The following is a 23,378-nucleotide window of genomic DNA, read 5'->3' on the forward strand; positions in this document are numbered from 1 at the left end:
TAAAGCCCGGCCTGCCCTTCACTCTGCGGACAGGCAAAGTAGGACACGGCTTGAATTGCTCCAGCTGCCGCAGCCCAAAGCGCTGCCAGGAACCAAGGCCGGGAGCTCTGAGCCCGTCCTCCGCTCCAGCCATTCAGGGGCCTTTCATCTCCAGCCCTTTCCCTTCTCTGAACAGCAAAGCTATGATGAATAGTGATTTAGCTCCAACCTCAAGCATCATTACAATCCTGTTCCAAATGCCCCAAAGATCAGAAGATTCAAGTGACTCAAGCAGTAAAGAGAGCGTTTCAGAAACGAGCAGTCTTCCAGAGTCGTTGCTTTGTTACACCTCTTGCTTTTCATCTTTGACAGTCATTATTAGAAACTACAAAATAACTAAAACTGCTATACAACCAATAAGGCTTCAGTCCATATTAACTCCCTTACAGCCCTATGCATCAGCCTCTCCCTACAACTTTCCTTCTTTTCTCTCCCTCCTTTTAGTATAATTTTATAATATATGCTTACTATAAAAATGTCAGCAGTAAAAATTGTACGATGTACAAATATAAAATTCCTCACCACACTCCCCTCTTGAACCCACTCCCCAGAGAAACACTGTTAACTACCTGGTGTGTAGTTTTCCAAGCATCATCTAGATACAAACCACACAGTGTGGAGTGTTAGCCAGAAGTTTGTCCCCCTCTTTTCTTTAACTTAATAGATGTAGAATCTGCCGAAACCGGTTTGGCTCAGTGGATAGAGCGTCGGCCTGCAGACTGAAAGGTCCCGGGTTCGATTCCGGTCAAGGGCATGTACCTTGGTTGCGGGCACATCCCCAGTGGGAGGTGTGCAGGAGGCAGCTGATCGATGTTTCTCTCTCATTGATGTTTCTAACTCTCTATCTCTCTCCCTTCCTCTCTGTGAAAAATCAATAAAATATATTTTAAAAAAAATAGATGTAGAATCTTACTGTATATACTGTTCTGTACTTTTGTTTCTCACATAACAACACACTGTGGACATCTTTCCACAGTAACACACATACACACATTTACCTCACTTGCAGAATCACATTTTACCAGTCCTCTCTTATCGGATAAACTAAGTTAATGGTTTTTGTTTAGTTTGTTTTACACCAACTGTTCAAAGCATTGGAGAGAATAACAGGCATAAAAGATCCTGGAGCAATTTTCTTTAAGAAAATGAAGCATTCTTTTGAAATAAAAAATGCTATTTCCTCTTATAATTGGGATTTCCTCCCTTTTTCAAACCAGGATTCATAATTCTGAAAAGAAAGTGAATTCAAATCACTGCATTGAATCCAGCCTTTGGTGAAAACTGGAGGCTCTGCTCACCCAGGGCTTCCTGACCCGGGGTCAAGAGTCACTGTCGTGGAAACATCTGGTTTCTCTACAGCTCAAAACGTTACAATGGTAGCATGGACTATGGAGACCCTCTGGGAACAAGCTCCTTCTTACAAAGCCAACAGGGGCCTGCAGGGGTACTGATGCTCTCATTTCCCAGGACGGGATCAGAAGAGCTACAACTGGATGAGATGAAGGAGGAGGGGGAGGAGGAGTAAGAAGAGAAAGGAGAGAGGAGGAAGATGGAGGGAGGAGAAGTTGGAGGTGTTGAGAGGAAGGGAAGAAGGAGGAAACAAAGAAGAGGAGAAGGAGAAAGAGGGAGGAGGAGAAGGATGGAGGGGAGGAGAAGCTGGAGGTGTTAGAGGAAGAGGAGGAGGAAGAGGAAGAGGAGGAAGCAGAGCGGAGGGAGAGTGTCAGCTCTGTTTTAGGTACAGGCTGCTCTCAAGAAGCCAGAAACCAAGCCTGGATAAGTTTGAGAACTCATTTGCTGGCAAACAGAGTGAGCAAACGTTGCCAGTGAGAACTTTTGAGTAGTACCTTTTACATCAGAACTGTGATAAGGGAGCAGTGTTTGTGGTAGAATGACTAGAGCAGTGGTTCTCTATGTGTATCATGTACAGGATCACCCAGATTCTGGTACAACACAGACTGTCAGGCTGTAGTGGGTCTGGGGCAGGGCCTGAGAACCTGCATTCTGACAGGTTACCGTGAGAAGCTGGTGCTGTTGGTCTGACTTAGAAGTTTTGCATACCGTATAACTGCTGGAGGCTTAGTTAGGAGAGCTGCCTGCACTACTCAGAGAGGCATGCAATGAATTTCACCATTCATTCTTTGGACACCGAACAAAAACCAGGCCCCATACAACTGAAGACTTTCTCATTAAAAATAGACTTCAGGCTTGTATCCAACCCAAGTGAGCACTTTGTTTCCTAAAGTTATTTTTGCTTCTTGCAAATTATTTTTTAAAGGACAGAAAATGCAAAGGCAATTTTTTAAAGTGCTCCCTTGGTCTTTGAAGTATAAGACTGACGTTTATTTGAGAAAAGTCATGTCAAATGCAAAGTAAAACAAATCAAACTAAGTCAAAGACATAAACAACTTCAACATAACTTACGAATGGAGGAACAGAGGAAATCAAAATAAAACACGGTAACCCAACATCCAGCCGATCCCACGGAATCCATCTCCATGCACAAAAATGCTATTCATCAAAACCCCTTCCAGCTCACACTGGGTAGGATTAATGCCGTCACTCGCTTTTGTTGGAGAGCCTCGTTCTTTCCTTTCATCTCTGAGGCCCCTCTGAAGAGTTCTAGGGAAGAAAGGGGCCCCCGAGGAATAACCCCCAGCGTGGCAGAAAGGCAGACATTACTCTGCAAGGAGCAGACCGACCGAGTCAGTGCTGAAGTGACTCTTGTCTCAGCCTCGTCACCACATATCACACCCTGGCTATTTATGACACAGCTGGCCAGGCAGAGAGGCCCCACGTGCAGAAACAGTACGTAATTCAAGTCTAGTCTGAAGGGCAAAAGTCAACTTTCAATGTTTAAATAAAAATAAGATTTAAACTCACCTACAGGAGATTTTAGAAACACTCCCCACAAACCAAAATATTTGTAAAGCCCTTTTCTGACTTTAGTGGAGGAACAAAATGGTGGGTCCTTCAGTCATGACCCCCTTCTTCCTCCTCCTCTAGGCGAGCCCCCCAAAACGTTAAGAAAGAAGTATGTTACACCAATAAGTGTGGGAAATTAGAAAGACAGGATGACTCAGGATATGTTGGTAACTTAAGGCTGAAAAGATAAGGCTACTTAAGATTGATGTAATAAACTAAGCCCTAACACGTATTAAGAGTTATTATGTGCCAGGCACTGCACTAAGTGTCCTGTTCGCATTATCTCATGAAACACAGCGTCCCTTTCATGGAGTCCTACAAATGTCCTTACTTTATGACGACGGTCAGGGAGGGGAGGAAATAGGATGTTCTTTTTGTTTTTTTGTTAATCCTCACCTAAGGATATTTTTTCCATTGCATTTCAGAGAGAATGGAAGGGAGGGAGAGAAGAAGGGAGAGAGAGAGAAGGTAAGAGAGAAGAGAGATTGATGTGAGAGAGACACATCAATTGACTGGTTGCCTCCCGCACTTGTCCCGACCGGGGAGGGAACCCGCAGGTATATGCCCTTGACTGGGAATTGACCTCATGACCCTTCGGTGCACAGGCCAACGCTCTAATCATTGCCCCATACTGGCCAGGGCGGAAATATGTTCTTAACAGCATCTAACCAGAGAACTTAACATTAACTCTCCCACTCAGAATATTGTTTGTGCTTTCAATTGGATAATGATCTTCAAGATACTTGTACATATTTTTAAAATATTCTTAATTAAAGAGGAAACCACCTTCTTCATACCTCCTCTTTATTAAATATACAAGTTTCAAAATATACTGGAAGCCATTTTTTTTTCTTCAGAGAGGAAGGGAGAGAGAGAGAAACATCAATGATGAGAGAGAATCATTGATCAGCTGCCTCCTGCATACACCCCAGCTGGGGATCAACCCTGTAATTTCCTTGACTAGAATTGAACCCGGGACTCTTCAGTCAGCAGGCCGATGCTCTATCCACTAAGCCAAACCAGCCAGGGCCGGCAGCTATTTTTAAAGAGAGTGATGGGAAGGAAAAGAATGTATTAAGGCTGATGTATTTTGACCGTCCTTCATGGTGACAGTAGGTACCAGGTACTATGCACTAGGTATCTTCCCCAGGCCAGTTACCAATGTCAGAAGTCGAGTGTTTGATTTCTTAAATTTAAATTTGACTTTTCTATACTTAGTCTAGGAATGTCATAATCAAGAGCCCATGGCTCGGGACCAGACTGTCTGCTTCAGATTTTGGTTCTGCACCTCACTAGTTACATGACCTTGAGTACCCAGTATTGCTGTGCCTCAGTTTCCCATCTGTAAAGTGAAGCCAGCAAAGCAATATTACCAATTTTCTAAAGGAGTTTGGACGACTAAAAAGATGAATTCATGTAAAAGTAAGCTCAATATAAGTTAGCATTTATAGTATTTATTTCTCACAACCTCTCTTTGAAGTATTTATATAATCCTTAGTGTCTTATCCATTATGTAGTTTAATTTTCTATAGAATAACTTAGTCTCCCAGTAAGATGATTCTTTTAGCAAAGTTGCAGTAAAGGTGTAGCAGAAGATGAGGAAAAGAAAAAGAAGAGATGGGAAAAATATACAAAGTATAAAAAAGTCAAATTTTAATTTAAAAAATATCATAGAGTTGACTTCTTCTGACATTTGGAAGAACTGGGGAGCAAGAAGAAGAGAGGGTGGGAAAGTAAAACAGGAAAAAAATTTGTCCTTATTTGAACCTATTCCCATTTCCAGGACTGGGCACTACAAAGGCATCCCAGCCTTCACGTGACTCAGTCTTCAGTCACTAGGCCACAGGTGTCTGGCTGTTGACAGTTGCCTAGCTTTTGGTTCAGCTACTTGAGCTCTAAGAGCCTAAACAAAGTTAAGAACGAGGACTCAGGAGCAAGAAGATGGACAATTATCCCTCTGCCACGCTTCACTCCCAACCCGGGCTCCAGGCCTGCCCGGCACTGTTTTTTCTCTGCCTTGGATTCCCTTTTATAGATCAGGAAAACTGCCTGCCAAACACACTCCATAGTCCATGAGTTACAAAACCCGAAGGGCCATCAGGCCGCTGTTATCTGAGGCTAGGGTTTCATCTCTCCAACCGCCATGACCTTCAGCTTTGGGCTTCTCGGTAACTTAAAGCAGCTGCGGGGCCTCCGGCCAGGCTGCCACCCAGAGCCTGAAGTCCTGATCACAAGTGTTCAGACCGTAATGATCAATGTTCCCAATGCTGCGGAGATGCCAAAGCAGCCATCTAACGCTAAGGGATCATTCAGAAAGTGTTTTATTACTGGCACTGATGTGCACAGCATATAATTACAGATGGCTATTTAAATCTGAGTAAAACTACTGTAAGAAAGCCCAAGTTGAGAAATTCATAAGGGTTTCCCCCCATTTTGGAAGAGGGTATTTTTCTACTGTAATCTGACGTGCTGTTTCGAGAAACTGTGTCTTTTGATCAGAGAGGAAGACTTTTGTCAGATATGGCCCATACTCCATCAAGGACATTAACAAGAACAACAACACAAACGAACATATCTACTAACTCCCGATCTCCCCACACAAGGGGCGTATTCAGGACCTGGCTACAGGAGGGCATCTCCCAGAGAAACAGGAGGCATCCTCTCTACCAGAACACGTACGGAAATACTGACTTAGAATGTTACCAGCCCACCCACATTGAAATGTGGGCAAACGTGAATAATGTACATAACTTTTTTTTTTTACCCCTTGAAAATGGAAAAGAACAGGACTTTTAACCCTGCTCTCCCGAACTCCAAACCCTTGTAAAGAAGAACAAAAGCCGTCAGAATCAGAAGAAAAGGAGTAATTTTGAAAAGAAGATCACCATTGGTTTTAGTATCTAAGAAACAACAGTGTAGCCCCTAGTTGCTGGACTCATTGGTCTGACAGTTTCCAGCAAGTTTGATATTTGTGCTCTCGACCACACTGGCGCGTCCCCTGGAGTGTCACCAATGTGTGGACACGCTCACATGTGCTCCCCACCCCTCCCCAGCTCAGGGAGGCGTGAGGAGTTAGATCCCGTTCTGAGACTCAGAAGGTGAAGGAAGCCACTAAGGCAACAGAGCTGGGTAAACGGCAGAATGGGAATTGCAATTTTCTTTTTTTAAACTTGAAAGTCTGTTGCCTTTGCATTTCACTTATCTCTTGAGTATTTAAGACTAGCAAATGCATTTGCTGCTCTTTTTACGGTTCCATAATGACCATGAGTGCTGCTTTCCACTGTCACCCACAATCGTGCCAGCACCCAGCACACCAACCATCAATGGTAACGCCCTGCCTGCTGGATGTAAGCCCAAGGAATTCTTACCTGGTGCTCCTGTGTACATGATGGAAAACACATTTATTGCTATCGTAGCAGCATAGAACACCGGTAGGGCCCGGAGGCCATTGGGAACAGGGTCCTCCTGCGTGATAATGAGACAAAGTGAAAGGTCAGGACTCAAGAAGCATCTGGAGCCAACACAGGCAACTTCAAAACCTGTGACACTCAACACTCTAAGTTCAGGTTTGGTGCTAAAAAAACCTACTTTCAACTAATACTCTGAGGCTCGGCTCCTTGAGGATGTCTGATAAGAGCCAAGTGACTTGAATGCCAAGGCATTGCTATAGATTTTATGTCACTCTATTACACAATGCATTTCAGCTCTATCAAAATGTGGAAAGCAAACACATTGCCATGTGCTGTGATTTTTTAAAACTTCTTATAAGGTACAGTATTTATGCTTCAATTATTAAAAGTTAAAAAATTGGCCCTCGCCGGTTTGGCTCAGTGGATAGACCGTTGGCCTGCAGACTAAAAGGTCCCGGGTTCGATTCTGGTCAAGGGCACATGCCCGGGTTATGGGCTCAATTTCCAGTGGGAGGCGTGCAAGAGGTAGCCAATCAGTGATTCTCTCTGATCATTGATGTTTCCATCTCTCTCTCCCTCTCCCTTCCTCTCCGAAATCAATAATATATTAAAACAAACAAACAGTACACCAAAAACTGTGGGTTCTTTATCTAATAAAACATGCATTTACAATGTTAGGGTTCTGGTACAACACTCCCTAAATCTATTACTTCACAAGAAAGGTACAGCACATGTTTTCGGCTAAATAATATCTCAGAGAATATTAGAAATATAGAGTTTTAAGCAGATCTACAGAGGATTTTGGAACAAAAATGCGGACTGAGAACTCCTCAACACAGCACTGGCACATAGATGTTGCCTGAATAATTTAAAAAATGACTGATTTCTAATAACCATGTAAGATATTCATACATTTATATGAATGTGCTACCTCCCCACAATAAAAGGAGATTAGATCTAAACATTGATGTGAGCTACAGGATGAGAAGTAGAGACCATCTCTAAGATTTCCACTGTCAAATGCAAACGCGTATGGGAATCAGATAGGTTTGTAGAACAGTACACCTCGTCAAGAACCTATTCTGGAATATCCCAAGCAGCCACCAGCATTTGTCGAGAGGCTTGAGTTGACAGTACTGAGGTGTAAGGAACAGTAAGAGCAGGGGTAGGAGGTGATTCAACTGCATGAGAGTCACAGGCAGATCAGGCAGAGCAGGTAAAGAACAGCAAACATGAAGAACCAATGGGCAGGAGCTGGGACGAGAGGCACAGCAGTCTTCTCATCTTAAAGAACCCTGGCTGAACGGAAAACAAACATTGGGATGCTCAAATGCCTACTGCCTCTGTTTTCCAAAATGCTGTTTTCCTGGGGTCAAGGGCTGCTAAAGAAAGATGCCCAACCAATAACTTCTGAAGGTGTGTAAGTCCTGAGTTCATGTTTTTAATTAAATCATGTTGTGTTTTCTCAAATAATCTATTCTTATAACTCAAATGACAACTGTCTCATTGCAACCTGTCTCCTTTCTTCCTCCCTCCCTCTCTCCTTTCTTCCTTCCTTCTTCCCATCCATTCATCCATCCATCTGCTGCCACCCACCCAAACTAAGTGAACGAGACAGTTATGATTCTACTCTCACAGAAATTATAGTAAAATAGCAAACAGACCACTAAGCAAGAAATAAAACACCGTACACCACGAGAGTGCAATGATAGCAGGTGCACAGTGCCGTGGATATAAAAGAGAGGAACCAAGCGGAACTCGGGGTGGGAGAGGGAAGGCTTCCTGGGAAGTGACACCTGGAGGTTGAGTAGGAGCAGGAGTTTGCCAGGAAGGGATGGGTTCCAGGCAAAGGACATACAAAGGGTGAAGGCTAGCAGGCAGGAGGGGTGGCACCTTCCAAGATGTAAACCAATATTAGTGTGGCAGGCACCCAGGAGAAGGAATGGTAAGTTTGTACTTATCCAAGAGAATGAGCACTTCAGCGGACTACCAGACAATGCCAAGGCAACCCAGTGCATCTTTAGGCAAGAGCACAGCTGAAGGAAGGAATGTCCCGATGTGCGCAGCCTGCGTGACCCTATGATCCAGGCCTGCCTTACGGCTGATAAAACACCGCACCAACCTCTTGACAGTCAGATAAAAAATGCAATTCATTTTTTTCTAGAATGCTAATCTCAGTAAGTTTTAATTTTAATCTCATTTTATTTTCGATAAACTACCCTCCCAATAGGTGTATTTCCTTCTTTGTATCCTTTTGAGGAGAGGAAAAAGTCAGTGTCTCAAGCTTGCTTTCTTCATTAAAACAAAGAGAAAGAAAGAAAACACCTTACACTTGGGAAAAGGAATTCTCCAGCTGTTTTAGTAATAGTAAATTTCAAAATCCAACACTATGCCACTCTATTCTGCTTCACATTCAGGAAATAATTACCTTTCCTTTCTGAGGTCCAAACACAATGGCTGGGACTGTCAACTCATGAACACAATCACAGGGCGAGAAACAGTATTTGCAATGCTGGGTTCTGGGGTCCTCCGGGTACTCTACCTTGAATCTTTCCTCCTATTTTATAGTAAAGTCTGATTCTAACTCCCGGGTGCAGTGCCTTAAAAATGTTAAAATACAAGTATTCCTCTGCCCCCTCTCACGATTAATTTCTATTGAGTAGAGCCAAAATTAGTTCTCAAACTTAATTTTTAAAAACCAACCTCACTTACCTTTTTTAAGATGAAAATTCTGATCAGTACAAACAGCACGCCAGACATGAAACCAGACAATAGTGGAGATATAAACCAAGAAGCAACTGAATAATTGAAAAAAAAAATATCATGAATGCTAAAATTCTACGTAATTCAAGTCTTATTTATATAATACAGTTATAACAAATACACAGTACATACATTCATCAATATCCCTGGAATCACTCATCTTAATCCAACCCTAACAAGCCCTGCCCTGGCGGAGCTCACATGCACCCATGCACAGCTCTGCGCAGACACAGGCACGGTCCCACAGAACCCAGCACACAATCCAGCAGGCGACCCTGTGTGCTGGTGCAGAGGATGAACTTGATTCCTAACGAGCCCCTTCTGCCTGCTGTTCTCATCAATCCACATGGAGACCTGGTCCTCGTTCCAACATAAAGTGCTCTGAAAGGTGGGCCACCTTCCATTTCCCTTTCCACCTCCAGCCTGAGACTGGCATCCTGACACGGCCTCTGGCCTAGTAGCTCCCAACTCTGGCTGCACATAAGAAACATCTGGGGAGTTTTCAAAACTAGTTACACTCTGGCTCCACCCCCAGAATTCTGATTTAAAACATCTGGAATGGGACCTGGGCACTGATATTTTAAATCTGCTCCCCCAGATAATTCTAATGTGTAGACAGAGTTGAGAACCATGGTTCTAAAGTGATTTTCCTGGCCATCTGAGTCCCTGCTTGGGGCTCAACCTAGAGCTCCTGAAGTCACTGTGATTCTTAAAAGGACAGCAACCCAGAGGATGGAGATGGGGAGAGAGCATTTCTTACAACAGGCGGGCTGGTGCTTATGGGGCTGAATGGATTTCCCTCTTACAAAGAGCCAGGGCCAGGAAGCAAGCTGCCAGACCTCTTAAAACAGACCTGCTGAGCAGCCTACAGCCCGGAAGGAACCCTCGAGCGCCTCCTCTGTACAGGCAGACTGGGCGATTTCTTGACTCTAGTGAGGTCAGTAACACGGGCTCATTTCAAGGCTTCCCCATGACCATGAACTCTGACTCCTAGACACTAAGGGTACTTTCCTCATTAGGACCTAATTTTTCTCTGACTAGAGACTGATTTCAATGAGATAAATTTCTTTTCTGCTTGGGAACAGCAGATAAATATTGATTTTTCAAAGCTGGATGACAATGTAACATTTCAAGGAGTGTTTGGAGGCAAAAAAAAAAAAAATTCTCTAACACATAACAGTTCACAATACAGAAATTTTAAGGAAAACTATATTACCCACATAGATCTTCTAAACCTTAACATTTGAAGGAAAAATATATTATAATTGCAACTTTTAATAAAACTTACTCTAGAGAATGTAAACTTTCCTTCTTATAGGTAAAAGAAAATGGCAATTACCAATCTTGACCAGCTCCATCCACTGTACACCTTTGGTGCCAATCGCAACAAGTGAGAATCCTATAGTTGCACCAACAATGCAATGAGTTCCTGAGATGGGAAGTCTCAGGAAGGATGCAATCAGTTGCCAAACAGCTGAACCTAGAAGTGGGAAGATTAGAAAAAAGAAAAAAGTCAGGTATAAGGTACAGCAAGCATGTCAAACTCACAGCCCTCGGGCCGCATGCAGCCCACAACAAATATTTTTGCGGCCCAGCCAATATAATGGTATGCAAGAAAACATTAATTTTATCATTGCTCTTGTTCTATTTTATACTATACTTTTTGAAATAAACCTATGTTTCAATGAAAATTGAAGCTTTTGTTTTTTTGAGGCCCACGTAAACTTAAACCTTGTTTATTTGGCCCGTGTTAGCCTTCGAGTTTGACATGCTTGAGTCACAGCACCTCCAACAGCCACAAAGGAAGAAATACAAATTACTGTTCTCCACAGCAACACCCATGGGTTCATTTTCTGTGGGTGGTTCCTTTACAAAGTGCTAATATCCCGATAAAATTACTCAGTTAACTTGAGTCAAAGAAAAAGTCTTCAACCCCGAAGGGAAAAGGATCATTTACTTAAAGAAAAGTCTCTTGATGCCGGTTACTAACTGCCCTTGTCACATTTAGGTAAGGGAGCTGATAATGAACTTGCTCTGATGTGAAGTGTGGCCAAGACCAAGCAAGAGATTGAGGACTTGAATAAACAGAGAAACCAGAAAGGCTGCACATGGGAAAAGATTTCACCACAGTTAGGCCTTGTAGTCACATAATGAGGAGGGTTAAATATCGGCTGTCGTATTAGTCTGTACACGAGAGCGTGTACCACCACGTTGCTTTTTTATTCTTGCCTCTCATGTGAGAAGGAACTATGATATTTAACCCAAAGTTGGGCCTCTCCTCTCAGCCCCTGCCCGGAATGATGGGGCTTTGCCTTACACGTTCTCACGTCTTCTATTTCTTGGGAGTTAAGAGGATCCCTTCGTTGTGGCTTTATGTCCTTTTACCTCAATTTCACCACTCGTTTCCAGGCTTAATGCTTTTCTAGGCTATAGTTCAGATATTTTCATAAGCAGATCAGATTTTGCAGTGAGTATTAAAAGCATCAGCTGGGAGGGATCACTCTCAGACACAATTGTTGAAAAGTTCATATAGAGCTGAAGGGGACAAGGGTTTGGCGGATAAGCAGGCCCGTTATTAATCCCAAATGTTAATTCTGGAAATCTGGTTGCTTGGCAGCAGCAGCACTTTCAAACAGATCCTTGGCATTTTCTTCAAAAATATCTGAGTTAACGGGGATGGCTAAAGGCTGTGCAGTCCGTTTGTGAAGCAAGGCTGACAGCTGCTCCACGAGCGCTGGGCATGCTGACCTTTGAGCTGCCCTGGGCTGTGGCCCCGGGCCTGTCCCTGAAGCGTGTGCTGGAAGGAGCAGGGGCCAGCCCTGTGCTGCCTGCCCGGTAACAAGGGCTCCCTGGCTGCACCCAAGCTTCCCGGTGAATAATTCCTTAAGCCCTCGCAGCTAAGCCCTGAGTTCTGCAGGGACTACATAGTTGTTTTAAAAATAAAGCCAGAGTTTGGAGCATGTTTCACGGCATAGAACCATAACTTAAAAAACAAACTTTATGATTTCTTCACCAAAATTAAAATAATTTAGTGATGTTAAGAGCATGGTATAAAGTCACCCATATGATCGAGACCATGAGATGTTTTTCCTTCCTGAAAGCTGCTATCCTCTCTCTGGCTAACTTTATAATGTATATCCTGGAGCAGGACGGTTTGTAAGGAAAGGTAGGGAGAATGAGCTGCCTGAGAGGGAAGAAGGAAAGACTCAGGAGGCCAGTGGGAAGAGTGAAGGAGCAGCTGAGAGGAGGGAAAAAGGAGGCAGGTGTTTGCAGGGACCTTGCAAAGTGAGAGAGCGTGAGAGGCCTCCCTAACCCCAGGAATTTCTGAAGGCATGTAGGATTACATTCGTGTTAAGAAAAACAGTGAGAAAGAGAAACATATTTTAACCTAGAAAAATATGTGTTAGCCTACAAAAATGAAAGGGGTTAAGTACAGGATGCAGGCATAAGACAAAGCCTAGCAAATGTTGGCGGGGCGGGGGGGGGGGGGGGGGGCGGGGTGCAAACGGGCATCGCTGAGGCAATAGGTTCCTGGGAAGATGAAAGAAGGGCAGAGCCAAGGTTCAGGGTTACCATCGAGGCAAACAGGCAGGCAGGCATGAGTGAGTGCGGGCAGGGGGAAGGCTCAGTGGTTATGGGCAGGGAGGGAGCCTTATGGGAGTGTGCACTTGTTAGTGTGCTTCAAGGAGATGGCTTCTTCAGGCAGGTGTGGGCATTTCTATGGCAAGGTGGTGGGTTTTGGATTCTCAGATTTTTGGAACCATTGATGGTTTCATATTAAGTGGATTGACTACTGCTTTAGTACTAAGCTAGAGTCCCAAAAGATAACTTGTTCAAGAAGTTTAGCTAGCACTAACAATTTCTTCCCCCCAACCAACTACCACCACCACAACTCTGTCAGAGAGCACAGAGACCCGTGGGCTTGGGGAGAACTTTCTAAAAGAAGAAAACAAATAGAACAGAATAAAAGGACAGGGGAAGCGAGAGAGAGAAGAGATGGATGTAGAATTTAAAAGAGGAAGATTGAGAGAATCAGGCATCTGAAGAGAATCAGCTTTGATTTTGGTCAATAATAATTATACCATCATCTTAAATTTACATAGCTCCCATTTGCAAGGAAACCAATTTTGAAAATCTAGGTAACCATAAAAATTCCCAACAAAATGGGCTTTGAGATTCATGTAACCATACAAAGGAGAAGGAAGAGGGGGAGGGGGAGGGAGAGGGAGGAGAAGGACTAGGACAGTGGTTGACAAACCGCAGCTCGAGAGCCACATGCGGCTCTTTGGCCCCTTGAGTTTTTAGCAAAGGCTAGCTTAGGAGTTCCCTAATTAAGTTAATAACAATGTACCTACCTATATAGTTTAAATTTTAAAAATTTGGCTCTCAAAAGAAATTTCAATCGTTGTACTGTTGATATTTGGCTCTGTTGACTAATCAGTTTGCCGACCACTGGACTAGGAGAAAGAGGTGAAGGAGAAGGAGGGGGAGGAGGAGGAGGAGAAAAGGAAGGAAGGAAGAAAGGGAGGGAGAGAAGGAGGGAAGGAGAGAGGAAGGAAGGAAGGAAGGAAGGAAGGAAGGAAGGAAGGAAGGAAGGAAGGAAGGAAGGGAGGGAGGGAGGGAGGGAGGGAGGGAGGGAGGAAGGAGAGAAGAGGAGAGAGAGAGAGAGAGAGAGAGAGAGAGAGAGAGAGAGAGAAGGAAAGAAAGAAGAAAGAAAGCAAACAAAACCCAAGTTATTCAAGCAAAACCCCAAATTGCTCTGGTTAACCTAAATTCTAGTTGGGGTAAGTATTCTTCATTCTTTCAGTAAAGAGCCAAGGCCAGGGGTGGGAAAACTACTGCCCACAGAAAAGCAAGCAAGCAATGGCATGAGCTCCGCTCCCGAGACTTTCTGTCGCTCTGAGGCCTCAGTGTGGCCTCACTAACAAGTCTCTAATAAGCACACAATTCCTCAAGTTTCATCCAGTGAAAGGAGAAATTTCTGTAAATATTTAATTTTATCAGTGTTTTCCTTTATTTCTCCCCTGCTTTCAACATATCTTTCCCACATCATCCCGACTGAAAAAAATCTTAATTTCAGGTCAATATGATTATGTCTTAGACATCTATCACAGCTACAGAAGGTGAATTTTACAAGTAACTGTTATTTTTCTATGAGAAATTTCAATTATATCTGACTTTAATAAAAATATATGCTCACTGAAGTAAGATTCAGTCATTACAAGAGCTGTTGAAATTAAAGCAATCGTGAATCTTACATCTTTAAAACACAAAATGTTCAGTTGAGACATAGGCACTCCTTAGCATAAGTTACCAGCCCACTACGCTTAGTCGTATTTAATTCCTTAGTACATTGGCCTGCTTCAGATCAAATGCCTCAACAACTTCTCAGACTAACTTGCTGTAATAAAAAGATGATGTGTTATCTTAAATTTGGCAAATCACTTCCACATCCTGGGTGCTTAAACAATGCCAGTGACAATAAATAAGGAGGAAGGACCTGTGAAATGTAGCTGCGTTCTTGGTACACCAGCATCTTACCTCCTACTGCAGGACTCTTCCTACAAAAGGATATGCTTGGATGTGGGAGGACTACCACCTGGCCCCCAATATCGCCAAATTAATACATTTTCTAGTCTCTTTTCATTTGTGTGCGGCCTTCTCCAGAACCCGAACCCTGACCAGGAACCCCGAAACACGCGGGATGTGAAAGGGGCTCCCACAGGACAGGTCCAGTTGGAAGCAGAAGGTGGTAGAATTCCTCTCTGCTCCTCCCCTCCCTAACCAAATTACCCGAATCCATCAGCTGTCTGCTGGGCCTTCATCTCTACCTCCAGGCAAGCAAAGAGAATCTTGTTGCCTGCACTTCAGGCACCTCCGCCTGAGTCTCCTTTTCAGCTGTAGCCAGGGCAGTGAGGGAAGCGCCCCGACAGTGCTTGGGTCTACGGTCACCTTGGGCAATGGAGAAATCCCACTCACTGTCAGCCCAATCTCTCATTAACATACTTCACTGCCTTCAGCACTCCTCTCTCAACTAGACAACCTGACACCACCCACAGGTGGCATACAAATGACCCACAGGTGGCATACAAATGACCCACAGGTGGCATACAAATGACCATTTGACTAGAAAACACAACAAACATACCAAATGGAGCACCCAGAGCGGGAATCAGAAAATCAAAACAAAAGCCAACAAGAGGATTACAAATGCTACACTAGTAGAAGACCAGAATTTCTTGAAACACAAACACGATTTACTTGGTAACTGCTCTAAAACGTAAACTGAGAATACAAGTTAAATTAATAAGTATTGTTTTATTGGCGTCCAAGTTTTCAAAAACAACTGCGTCTAATTTATATATATAAAAAACAATCCATGAAAAACAGAAATAAACTTTAAAGGAAATCTCTTAAGTAAATCTTTCAAAGACATTTTCTTAGATATGCTCGCTATTTCTCTAATAAGAGCTGTCCTACAAATATCTTTTTCTGTACTTTATAAAAAGTACTCAGCTGAAATCTATTTTAACAACCAGGTTTGCTAAACATTTCAGAAAATGTGTTTGCTTAATATCTGAACACTAAAAAAACAATCAAATTAAAGTGCAGAAAGCAAAAATAAGACAACAGCAATTATAAAACATCAAACCAGTTTTTGCAAAGTTAAAGAAAAAAACACACTTATGGATATGACAAAAGCACTATAGGAAGGTCAGTGGACACACTTCCCACAGGTATAAAGAATCATGTTACTTACCAACCATTGCACTAACTTCCCCAGCCATTAGTGTTTCTACCGTCTCGTTGTAGAGGTTCACATCAATGATACCTTTTCGAATGGTCTCTCCTACTTTGGCTCCCAATAACACCGAGCCCGTGGTTTCAAATATTGAAGCCAAAATGCACGCCTGCTTCAAGGTCACTACGCCGGAGCCCACAGCAGTACCGAATGAATTGGCAACATCATTTGCACCAACAGAAAATGCCAATATAAAAGCTATGATAAAACCTAAAATGACCATCCACAAATACTCATCCATGGCCATTTTGGAAAGTGGGCTCTGGGTACTTCTCTTTTGCAGAAATATTTTAAATAAACGAAGCTTGAGGTTATAAACGTCGTAAGGCCGAGAGTTCTTGTAAACAGTGAGTTTGCTCTGGAAAGTGCTGGACAATGTTAGAGCCTGAACAAACTGCTAACTGCTGGTTTTCAAACTACTGTCAGTACAGTTCATTTGGTTGTGTTCAGTCAGCGGTAAAACACATTCCATATTTTTCCTCCCAATCTGGGAAAGCTGTGATGTCTCCTCCTGTAACAGAAAGAAAACAAAAGAAATCAATTACCCCAAGCAACCTGTAACAGTTTGTTCTTTCATAAATAAATGTTTTAAGCCTACTAATGGGATCTAACTTTAGCATGTGACAGATCTAACCATAGAGCAACACAAGGAAGATTATAATTAGGTTAACTAACTCTCCCCTCCAAAAAAAAGCTGATTTCTAGAATGTCAGGGGTTGAAGCATGCTTTATAATTACAAAACGGATAGTAAGCCTTAATGGGATAAGTTTTTATACAGTCTGAAAAATATATTTGGTCATTCTTTTCAGAAAAGAAAATTGTCTCAAATGAACAAAAGATAAAGAAATGAGAAATTTATCAGTCCTGGCTGGATAGCTCAGTTGGTTAGAGCATCGTCCTGATATGCCAAGGTTGTGAGTTTGATCCTTGGTCAGGGCATATACAAGAAGCAACCAATGAATGCATAGATGGGTGGAATAGCAAATCAATGTTTCTCTCTCTCTTTTTCTCCCTTCCTCTCTCTAAAATCAGTCAATAATTTTTGAGAAATTCAATTATAAATTTTTTTCAAGTGCGTGAAATATGTAAAATTTTTTGGAAGAGTGATTACCAAATCTGAATCTGTGACACCACAGGGTGTGACCGACTACCTGCCTACACATTTATGCATAAGGAGTGCGGACTTTGCATTGTGGCTGCATCATGCGTGTCTGAAAGGAAGTTTACAGGTTCTGGTACCAAGTGAGTCATCCGGAAGGTGGCACAGAAGGAACAGAGAAAGTTGGTGAACGAAGGCATATTATGAAAGCTCAAGCCAGGGCATGTCACTATTCCACTATTTCCCATTCACTTGGAGAAAAAGCCAGAGGCCTTACCAAGGCCTGGAAGACTCTCTAAAACTCCTCAGGGCTCCACCCCCAGCTCACTGACCTCAGCTCCTGTTCACCCTCTTCCCTCACTGGCTCCTTGCTTTTCCATGCAAACATCCAGCACTCACCTCAGGGCCTTTGTACCTGCTGATCATCTGCCAGGAAAAATCTGACAGCAGCATAGCTCACCCTGCACGCTATTTCGGTCTCTGCTCAAATGTCACCATTCGAGAGCCTTCCTGACCTTGTGAAAGAGCAGCCCCTCCCCCACACCATTAGCCATCTCTCTCACCTAACTTTTTTTCTCTTCTACTCATCTAGTCATTCATGCATGCATTCACTCATTGTCTGTCTTCTCTCACCAGGATGCAGACACTTTGTTGGATTCACTACTGTATCTCCAGTACAGAGAGTAGCGCCTGGCACACAGTAAGCCCTAATAAATTCGTTGAATAAATGAAGAAGTTATTAAACAAATGGAGAAAAGTCTTGCATAGTCTTCATTCTGAAATGAAGAGGTGTCACAAAATCAATATATCTGTGAAGTAAAAATGTCACTAAAAGCTTCAGAATTACAATATTCTATTATTATAGAGTATAATATCTGTGTATTTTCTTTGATGGCAGTAGGCAAATAGGAAGATGACTGGCAAAGTGTAATCCTTCATAAATGCTTGTTGAATAAATTAGGCTCGTAACAATATAATGATCAATGAACATCAAGGTTACGTAGGGGAATAAAAGCAGGACACAAAATGTTATGTACATTGTGATTATGGCAATGTTAAAAATGTATATAAAAAGACCAACAGGTAATATTAAAACAATAGTTGAGTTTGAATGGTAGTGTTATAGATGATTTTTTTCCCTTTTCTCCAAATATAGTTATGTGCTTTTCAAATTAAAATAATATATAATAAACAAAATAAACATAAATTGAGCATCACCTCTGTATGCAATGCTACAGGCAGACAGTGAAATGAAACGTGTGCACTATAGATCTGATTGCTTTCAAAGATCTGTAGCCTCTGCAATTCTGAAGAGTCAGATCTCAAGTCGGACAAACACAGACCACTCTGAAGGCAGAAGACAATATTCCACTGAAAGAGCATTTTATTAATATTATGGGCACAATAAATCTATAAATGAAAATACAAAATGAAAACTATTTTGGACCAACAGTATCTCCCCTAAAACATAAAGAATTCCTGAGGAAATCTCGTTCGCCAAGTTAGGCTGTCAACAAGGCAAATAAGAACCACATTCAACAAAAATTTACTGAGAATCTGTGACAGTCAGTAGGAATATAATGATGAGCAAGAATGGATGTGGTCCTGGCACATATGGGGCTTACAGTCCAGTGAGGGAAACAGACACTAATCATATAAACTCAATGCATGACTAGAAACTGTGCTAAGTACTACAAAGGAAGGAGGCACGTGTCACACAGCATCAGGAGAGCATGCTGGGGGCAGGAAAGGTTCACCTGCAATCTAAGGATTGGGGGGGGGGGCGTTAACGCTGGGACTGCATGGGGCATTCCAGCCACTTCCCAGGTGGGAAGAAGCAGAAAGAGGAAAGGAGTCTGAAGGCAGACCAGCGTGAGGAAAACACGGCGAAAGTTGGGGTGGGCCCTATTGAAGCCTGTGGCCACCATGAGAACAATGGGATGATGCTGAAGGGTTTTTAATCAGAGGGATGATGCCCTAATCAGCCTTTCATTTTTAAAAGATTATTCTGGCTGTGACGTGGAAAATGAATTGGCTAGAAGGTGAGAGTAAATGTGGAGAGACTAATTACGAGGCTACAGCATGGTTCAGGCACAAGGGAGGCCTTCTGGACCCAGGGTGGTGGTGGTGATGAGTGAAGAGGTACTTCAGCAGCTAAAGTCAACAGGACTTGGTGATGGTTTACATATGGCTGTTGCGAGGGGATAGATGGTTATTGACGTGTGGAACTGGCCTGAAAAATAACTGAGTGGGTGTTTTTCCCTTTTGCACTGTTTTTAGGTGTTAGGATGGGGTTGACCACAGGTTCACTTCAGACATGTTACACATAGAGGTAAATCGCAGGCGCACAGAAGAGAAGTGCGGTCACAGTTGAGGCCTACAGCAGGTGTGTCCTCGGTCCAGTTTTGCTTGGGGAAGGTTTTAATCATCTTTATGATTTTTGTGGCACCATTTCAGACCAGGGATCCCCTCTCCTACATAGATAATCTTAAATAACTTATTTCCATATCTATATTCTTCAATTTGGCTTTTCTCCTTCACAGTCATACCCTCAGTAACCAGCTCAAGTCCAAAAAGCACCTGGCTGAAGAAAAAGGCTTGTCACTTTTTTGAGACTTAAGTGATTTCTACCTTGCATTGTATTCAGAAGGCCTGCTTTGTGTTGCAAGTACCAACACCTTGATTTTCTCCCCTTTCCATTATTATCAAACACAAGCAAAAGTAAAACAAAGCGCTTAAATAACTACAAATCTGCTGCATAAAAAAAGACGGCAAGGCTGCCGACACTGAGCTGGCCAGCGGACCACCATTCAGGAGGCCAGGATGGTAATTTGCCAGGACTGTGGACAGCCCACATTCACAGTGGCTGAGGTCTGAGGTCTGACCAGGTGTGGCATCTGACAATGCTGGTTGTTTGAAAGTAGGATTTTGAAGGTGGGTGATCAAATCAGTGGGGAAAGATTAGACTTACTCAAGACATGATGCTGGGATAACTTGCTAACTGCTATCTGAAAGGAATGGGAAAAAGCTAGATCCCTACCTCACACCAAAGCAAATGAAAGATTTAGATGTAAAGACTGAAACCTGAAGAGATTGAAAAAATTGAAAGCTTCCAAACTCTCTCTCCTTCCCCTGATGTGAAAGCCCTACAAGGGTGGGATTCACAGGACTGAAGGTTACAAGTTACTTTTCAATCTTCAAATGCCACCAACCTCTTGCATTTTAGGAAGAGGGACCTTAGAGTGTTTTGAATTATTACAGGAGGCACTGAGGGGTTTCTTAAGTTCTGTCTCCCAAACTTGTAATGTTCATAAGAGCTTCACTTTCTTTTCTCAGGACCCTGATGCCCTCTGAACAAGCTTCTCAACTTTTGGTTCCACCCACCATCGCTTCTGTTCCCTGATCTCTGAACCAACTCTACTTCTCTCACCAGCCTAAGGAGTGCCCTGTCAGGACTCTCAGGTGTTTATGGATTCTTCTCCTATAACTTTCTCTGTGAGCATATGCTTCAACTCTAGCCTCTTATCAACATTAGGAATCTGAATGTTCAGGTGAAAACAAACATTCTCAGAATATTTCTAGACAGATATGTATATGGCTTAAAATGGAATGCTGCTGAGTTATAACACTTAATGGAAATTTATGCCAGAAGAAGTTTGGGTAGGAGAATCTCTTCTCTCGAATGCTGCCAAAGGTAACATCCAAGGTGACCTCTCCAAACAAATGTGCTAAGGAGTTGTCTGTTCAGTTCTCCCATCAGCAGTCCCTCCTCTCTCAGCCTCAGACTCTAATCATCTCCTCAATTGGCGCAACCAGTCCCAGACAACCAGGTCTGTAGTGAATTGTGGCTTAGGTCCCTGGGGGACTTGACATTTTAAAAAACTGGCCCAGCCCTGACCAGGTAGCTCAGTTGGTTATAGCATCATCCCGATATGCAAGGTTGTGGGCTCGATCCCCAGTCAGGGCACATACAAGAATCAACCAATGAATGCATAAATAAGTGTGATAACAAATCGATGTTTTTCTCTCTCCCTTCCCCTCCCCCAAGATCAATTTTTTAACCCTTTGCACTCGCTTGCTTTTTTCTCGATTCCTTTATTCTAATGCTAACCTTGTCGAGTCCCACTCGACATCCGAGTGCAAAAGGTTAAAAAACTTTAAAAAAATAAATAAATAAAGGATTGACCCATGGCCTATGGGGATCTGTTCCCTGAGATTTCATGGACTGCCCCCAGATCAAGCCCCCCTCCAATTCAGGAAGGGAAGGAGCCAGGACCCCTACAGCAGACCTGGTGCTCGGAAATAATTTTCCAATTCCTCTCCCAAAACCCTCTAGCATTATTAAAGGGTGCCTACGCCCACCCTCTAACAATGTAAAATCCACTTTCATGGAAGCTAGGGTTGAACCGAGCATTCTGACACTTAGGCAGAAATATGAAGACACAGATTATCTCTTCAATGGTACAATGTAAAATCTAGTAACTCTGCTACATGTGAGTCAGCCTGATGGCTCAGACATTAAAATTACTAGCTTTTCCTGACAATATTTAAATAAAGTGGAAGATTCAGTTTTGGAATTTTATTATTTATAAAACAGTACAGCAGAAACAACATTTTCTTTCAACATTCAGGTTGTAGATCTTGTTATAAGTAGTATAAATTAACATCATTCTTGAATAGCTCACGAAAACATGTACCTCACACACTTAAATTTTAAGAAAATAACTGGAAAGTCATTGTATGTTTATATAGAGAATACTGAGCTTCATATTTTCACACTAATGGTAAAAAATCAAAACACTACTAAACAGCTCTGAGACTACTTTTAAATGGCAAATTTGTAAATATGCAAAGCAGTCTATGGGAACACAGGAGCCTGGAGGAAGGCCGATGACATTTTGGCTGAGAGAAAAGCAAGAAAGGAAGGGAGGGGCAGAGAGGATGACAAGGGGATAGAAAGAGAGGGTAAGAAGGGGGAAGAAAATGATGTCCAAAGGCAAGACAAGACAATCAAGCCACCTGTGAGCCCGGCTTACAGCATGGCTCACAGAGGCAAAAACCCCCGCAGACAACAGAAGCAGGAAAAAGCAGGTTTACTCACACTGAGGACAACCAGCACGAACATAAAGCCTGATAGTAAAGATATCAAACATCCAAAGTGAATAAGCCGCAGATTTAACTGTAAATTGGAAAAGTGGCAAGGGCAGTTTGCTAATTCACTGTGGCTCCTGCCCAGCACCGAATGTCCTTTCGTCTCTGCTGTTAAAAAAAAGGGAACATTTGTTTCTCCTGAATGGAGAGGGGGAAAAGTAAAGGACCTGCAGTCAGAAGCCCTGGGTCCTTTCCAGTCCAGCCAGCTATTGGCTACACAACCCTGGGCAAGTCACTGAAATGACTCATCTAAGAATGACAATAATGTACGCAGCGTGGCGGTTGTGTAAAGGTGCTAGCACAGTGCCAGAATCACTACGTGATGACTATCATCAGGATTAACAGATAGACCCCTGGGGCTCAATCTCGGCTCTGCTACTAACTAGCAGTGTGACACAGGGTAAGTCATGTACACTCTGAATCCTGTTTCACCATCTGTAAAGTAAGGACAGTAATAACACATGTACTTTACAGGTTTATTGTCAGAATCAAATCTCACATAAGCAAAGCGTTTTCTAAGTTGTGCTTAGCATCAAGCAACCGGAAGCTATTGGTATCGCTGTAGTCACAGGAAGAACTTACTAAGTTTCCAAAATCCTTCTAGTAGTTTGTAGATATATCCAGCCCACCTCCCTCTATGTACAAACTCTAGCCTTGTCTTTGGTTAAAGATTGACATATATTTTAAGGCACAGGAACTTTTTTGAGGGAGACGAAGAGGCAGAGAAAAGAAACTCTATTTTGACCCAGTGATCCCACTTCTAGGAATATATCCCAAGAAACTAGAAACACCAATCAGAAAGGATATATACACCCCTTTGTTTATAGTGGCACAATGTACCATAGCTAAGATTTGGAAATAGCCTAAGTGCCCATCAGCAGATGAGTGGATTAGAAAACTGTGGTACACCTACACAATGGAATACTACGTTGCAGTAAAAAAGAAGGAATTCTTACTATTTGCAACAGCATGGATGGAACTGGAGAGCATTATGCTAAGCGAAATAAGCCAGTCAGAGAAAGATAAATATCACATGATCTCACTCATTTATGGAATATAATAATGAACAATATAAACTGATGAACAAAAACAGATCTAGAGACAGAGAAGCACTGATCAGACCGTCAAACCTCAGAGGGAAGGTAGGGGAGGGTGGGAGTAAGGGGGAGAGATCAACCAAAGGACTTGTAT

At 42.7% G+C, this 23,378-nt stretch overlaps 1 protein-coding gene across 16 annotated transcripts in view; it reads right to left on the minus strand.

The window, feature by feature from the left end:
- The window catches only part of SLC20A2 (solute carrier family 20 member 2), a 96,815-nt gene that overhangs the window by 24,950 nt on the left and 48,487 nt on the right, over positions 1-23,378 (minus strand). For all 16 annotated transcript variants that reach the window (XM_079778584.1, XM_079778591.1, XM_079778579.1 and 13 more), the window contains 4 exons: positions 15,895-16,447; positions 10,474-10,614; positions 9,084-9,169; positions 6,330-6,426 (listed from right to left, as the gene is read on the minus strand). In XM_079778584.1, coding sequence (XP_079634710.1) covers positions 6,330-6,426; positions 9,084-9,169; positions 10,474-10,614; positions 15,895-16,183 — 613 coding nt within the window. In that variant the 5' untranslated portion in view covers positions 16,184-16,447. The remainder of the gene's footprint in view (positions 1-6,329; positions 6,427-9,083; positions 9,170-10,473; positions 10,615-15,894; positions 16,448-23,378) is intronic.

The sequence above is a fragment of the Cnephaeus nilssonii genome (assembly GCF_951640355.1).
Source record: "Cnephaeus nilssonii genome assembly, chromosome: 8".
Classification (NCBI taxonomy): domain Eukaryota; kingdom Metazoa; phylum Chordata; class Mammalia; order Chiroptera; family Vespertilionidae; genus Cnephaeus; species Cnephaeus nilssonii.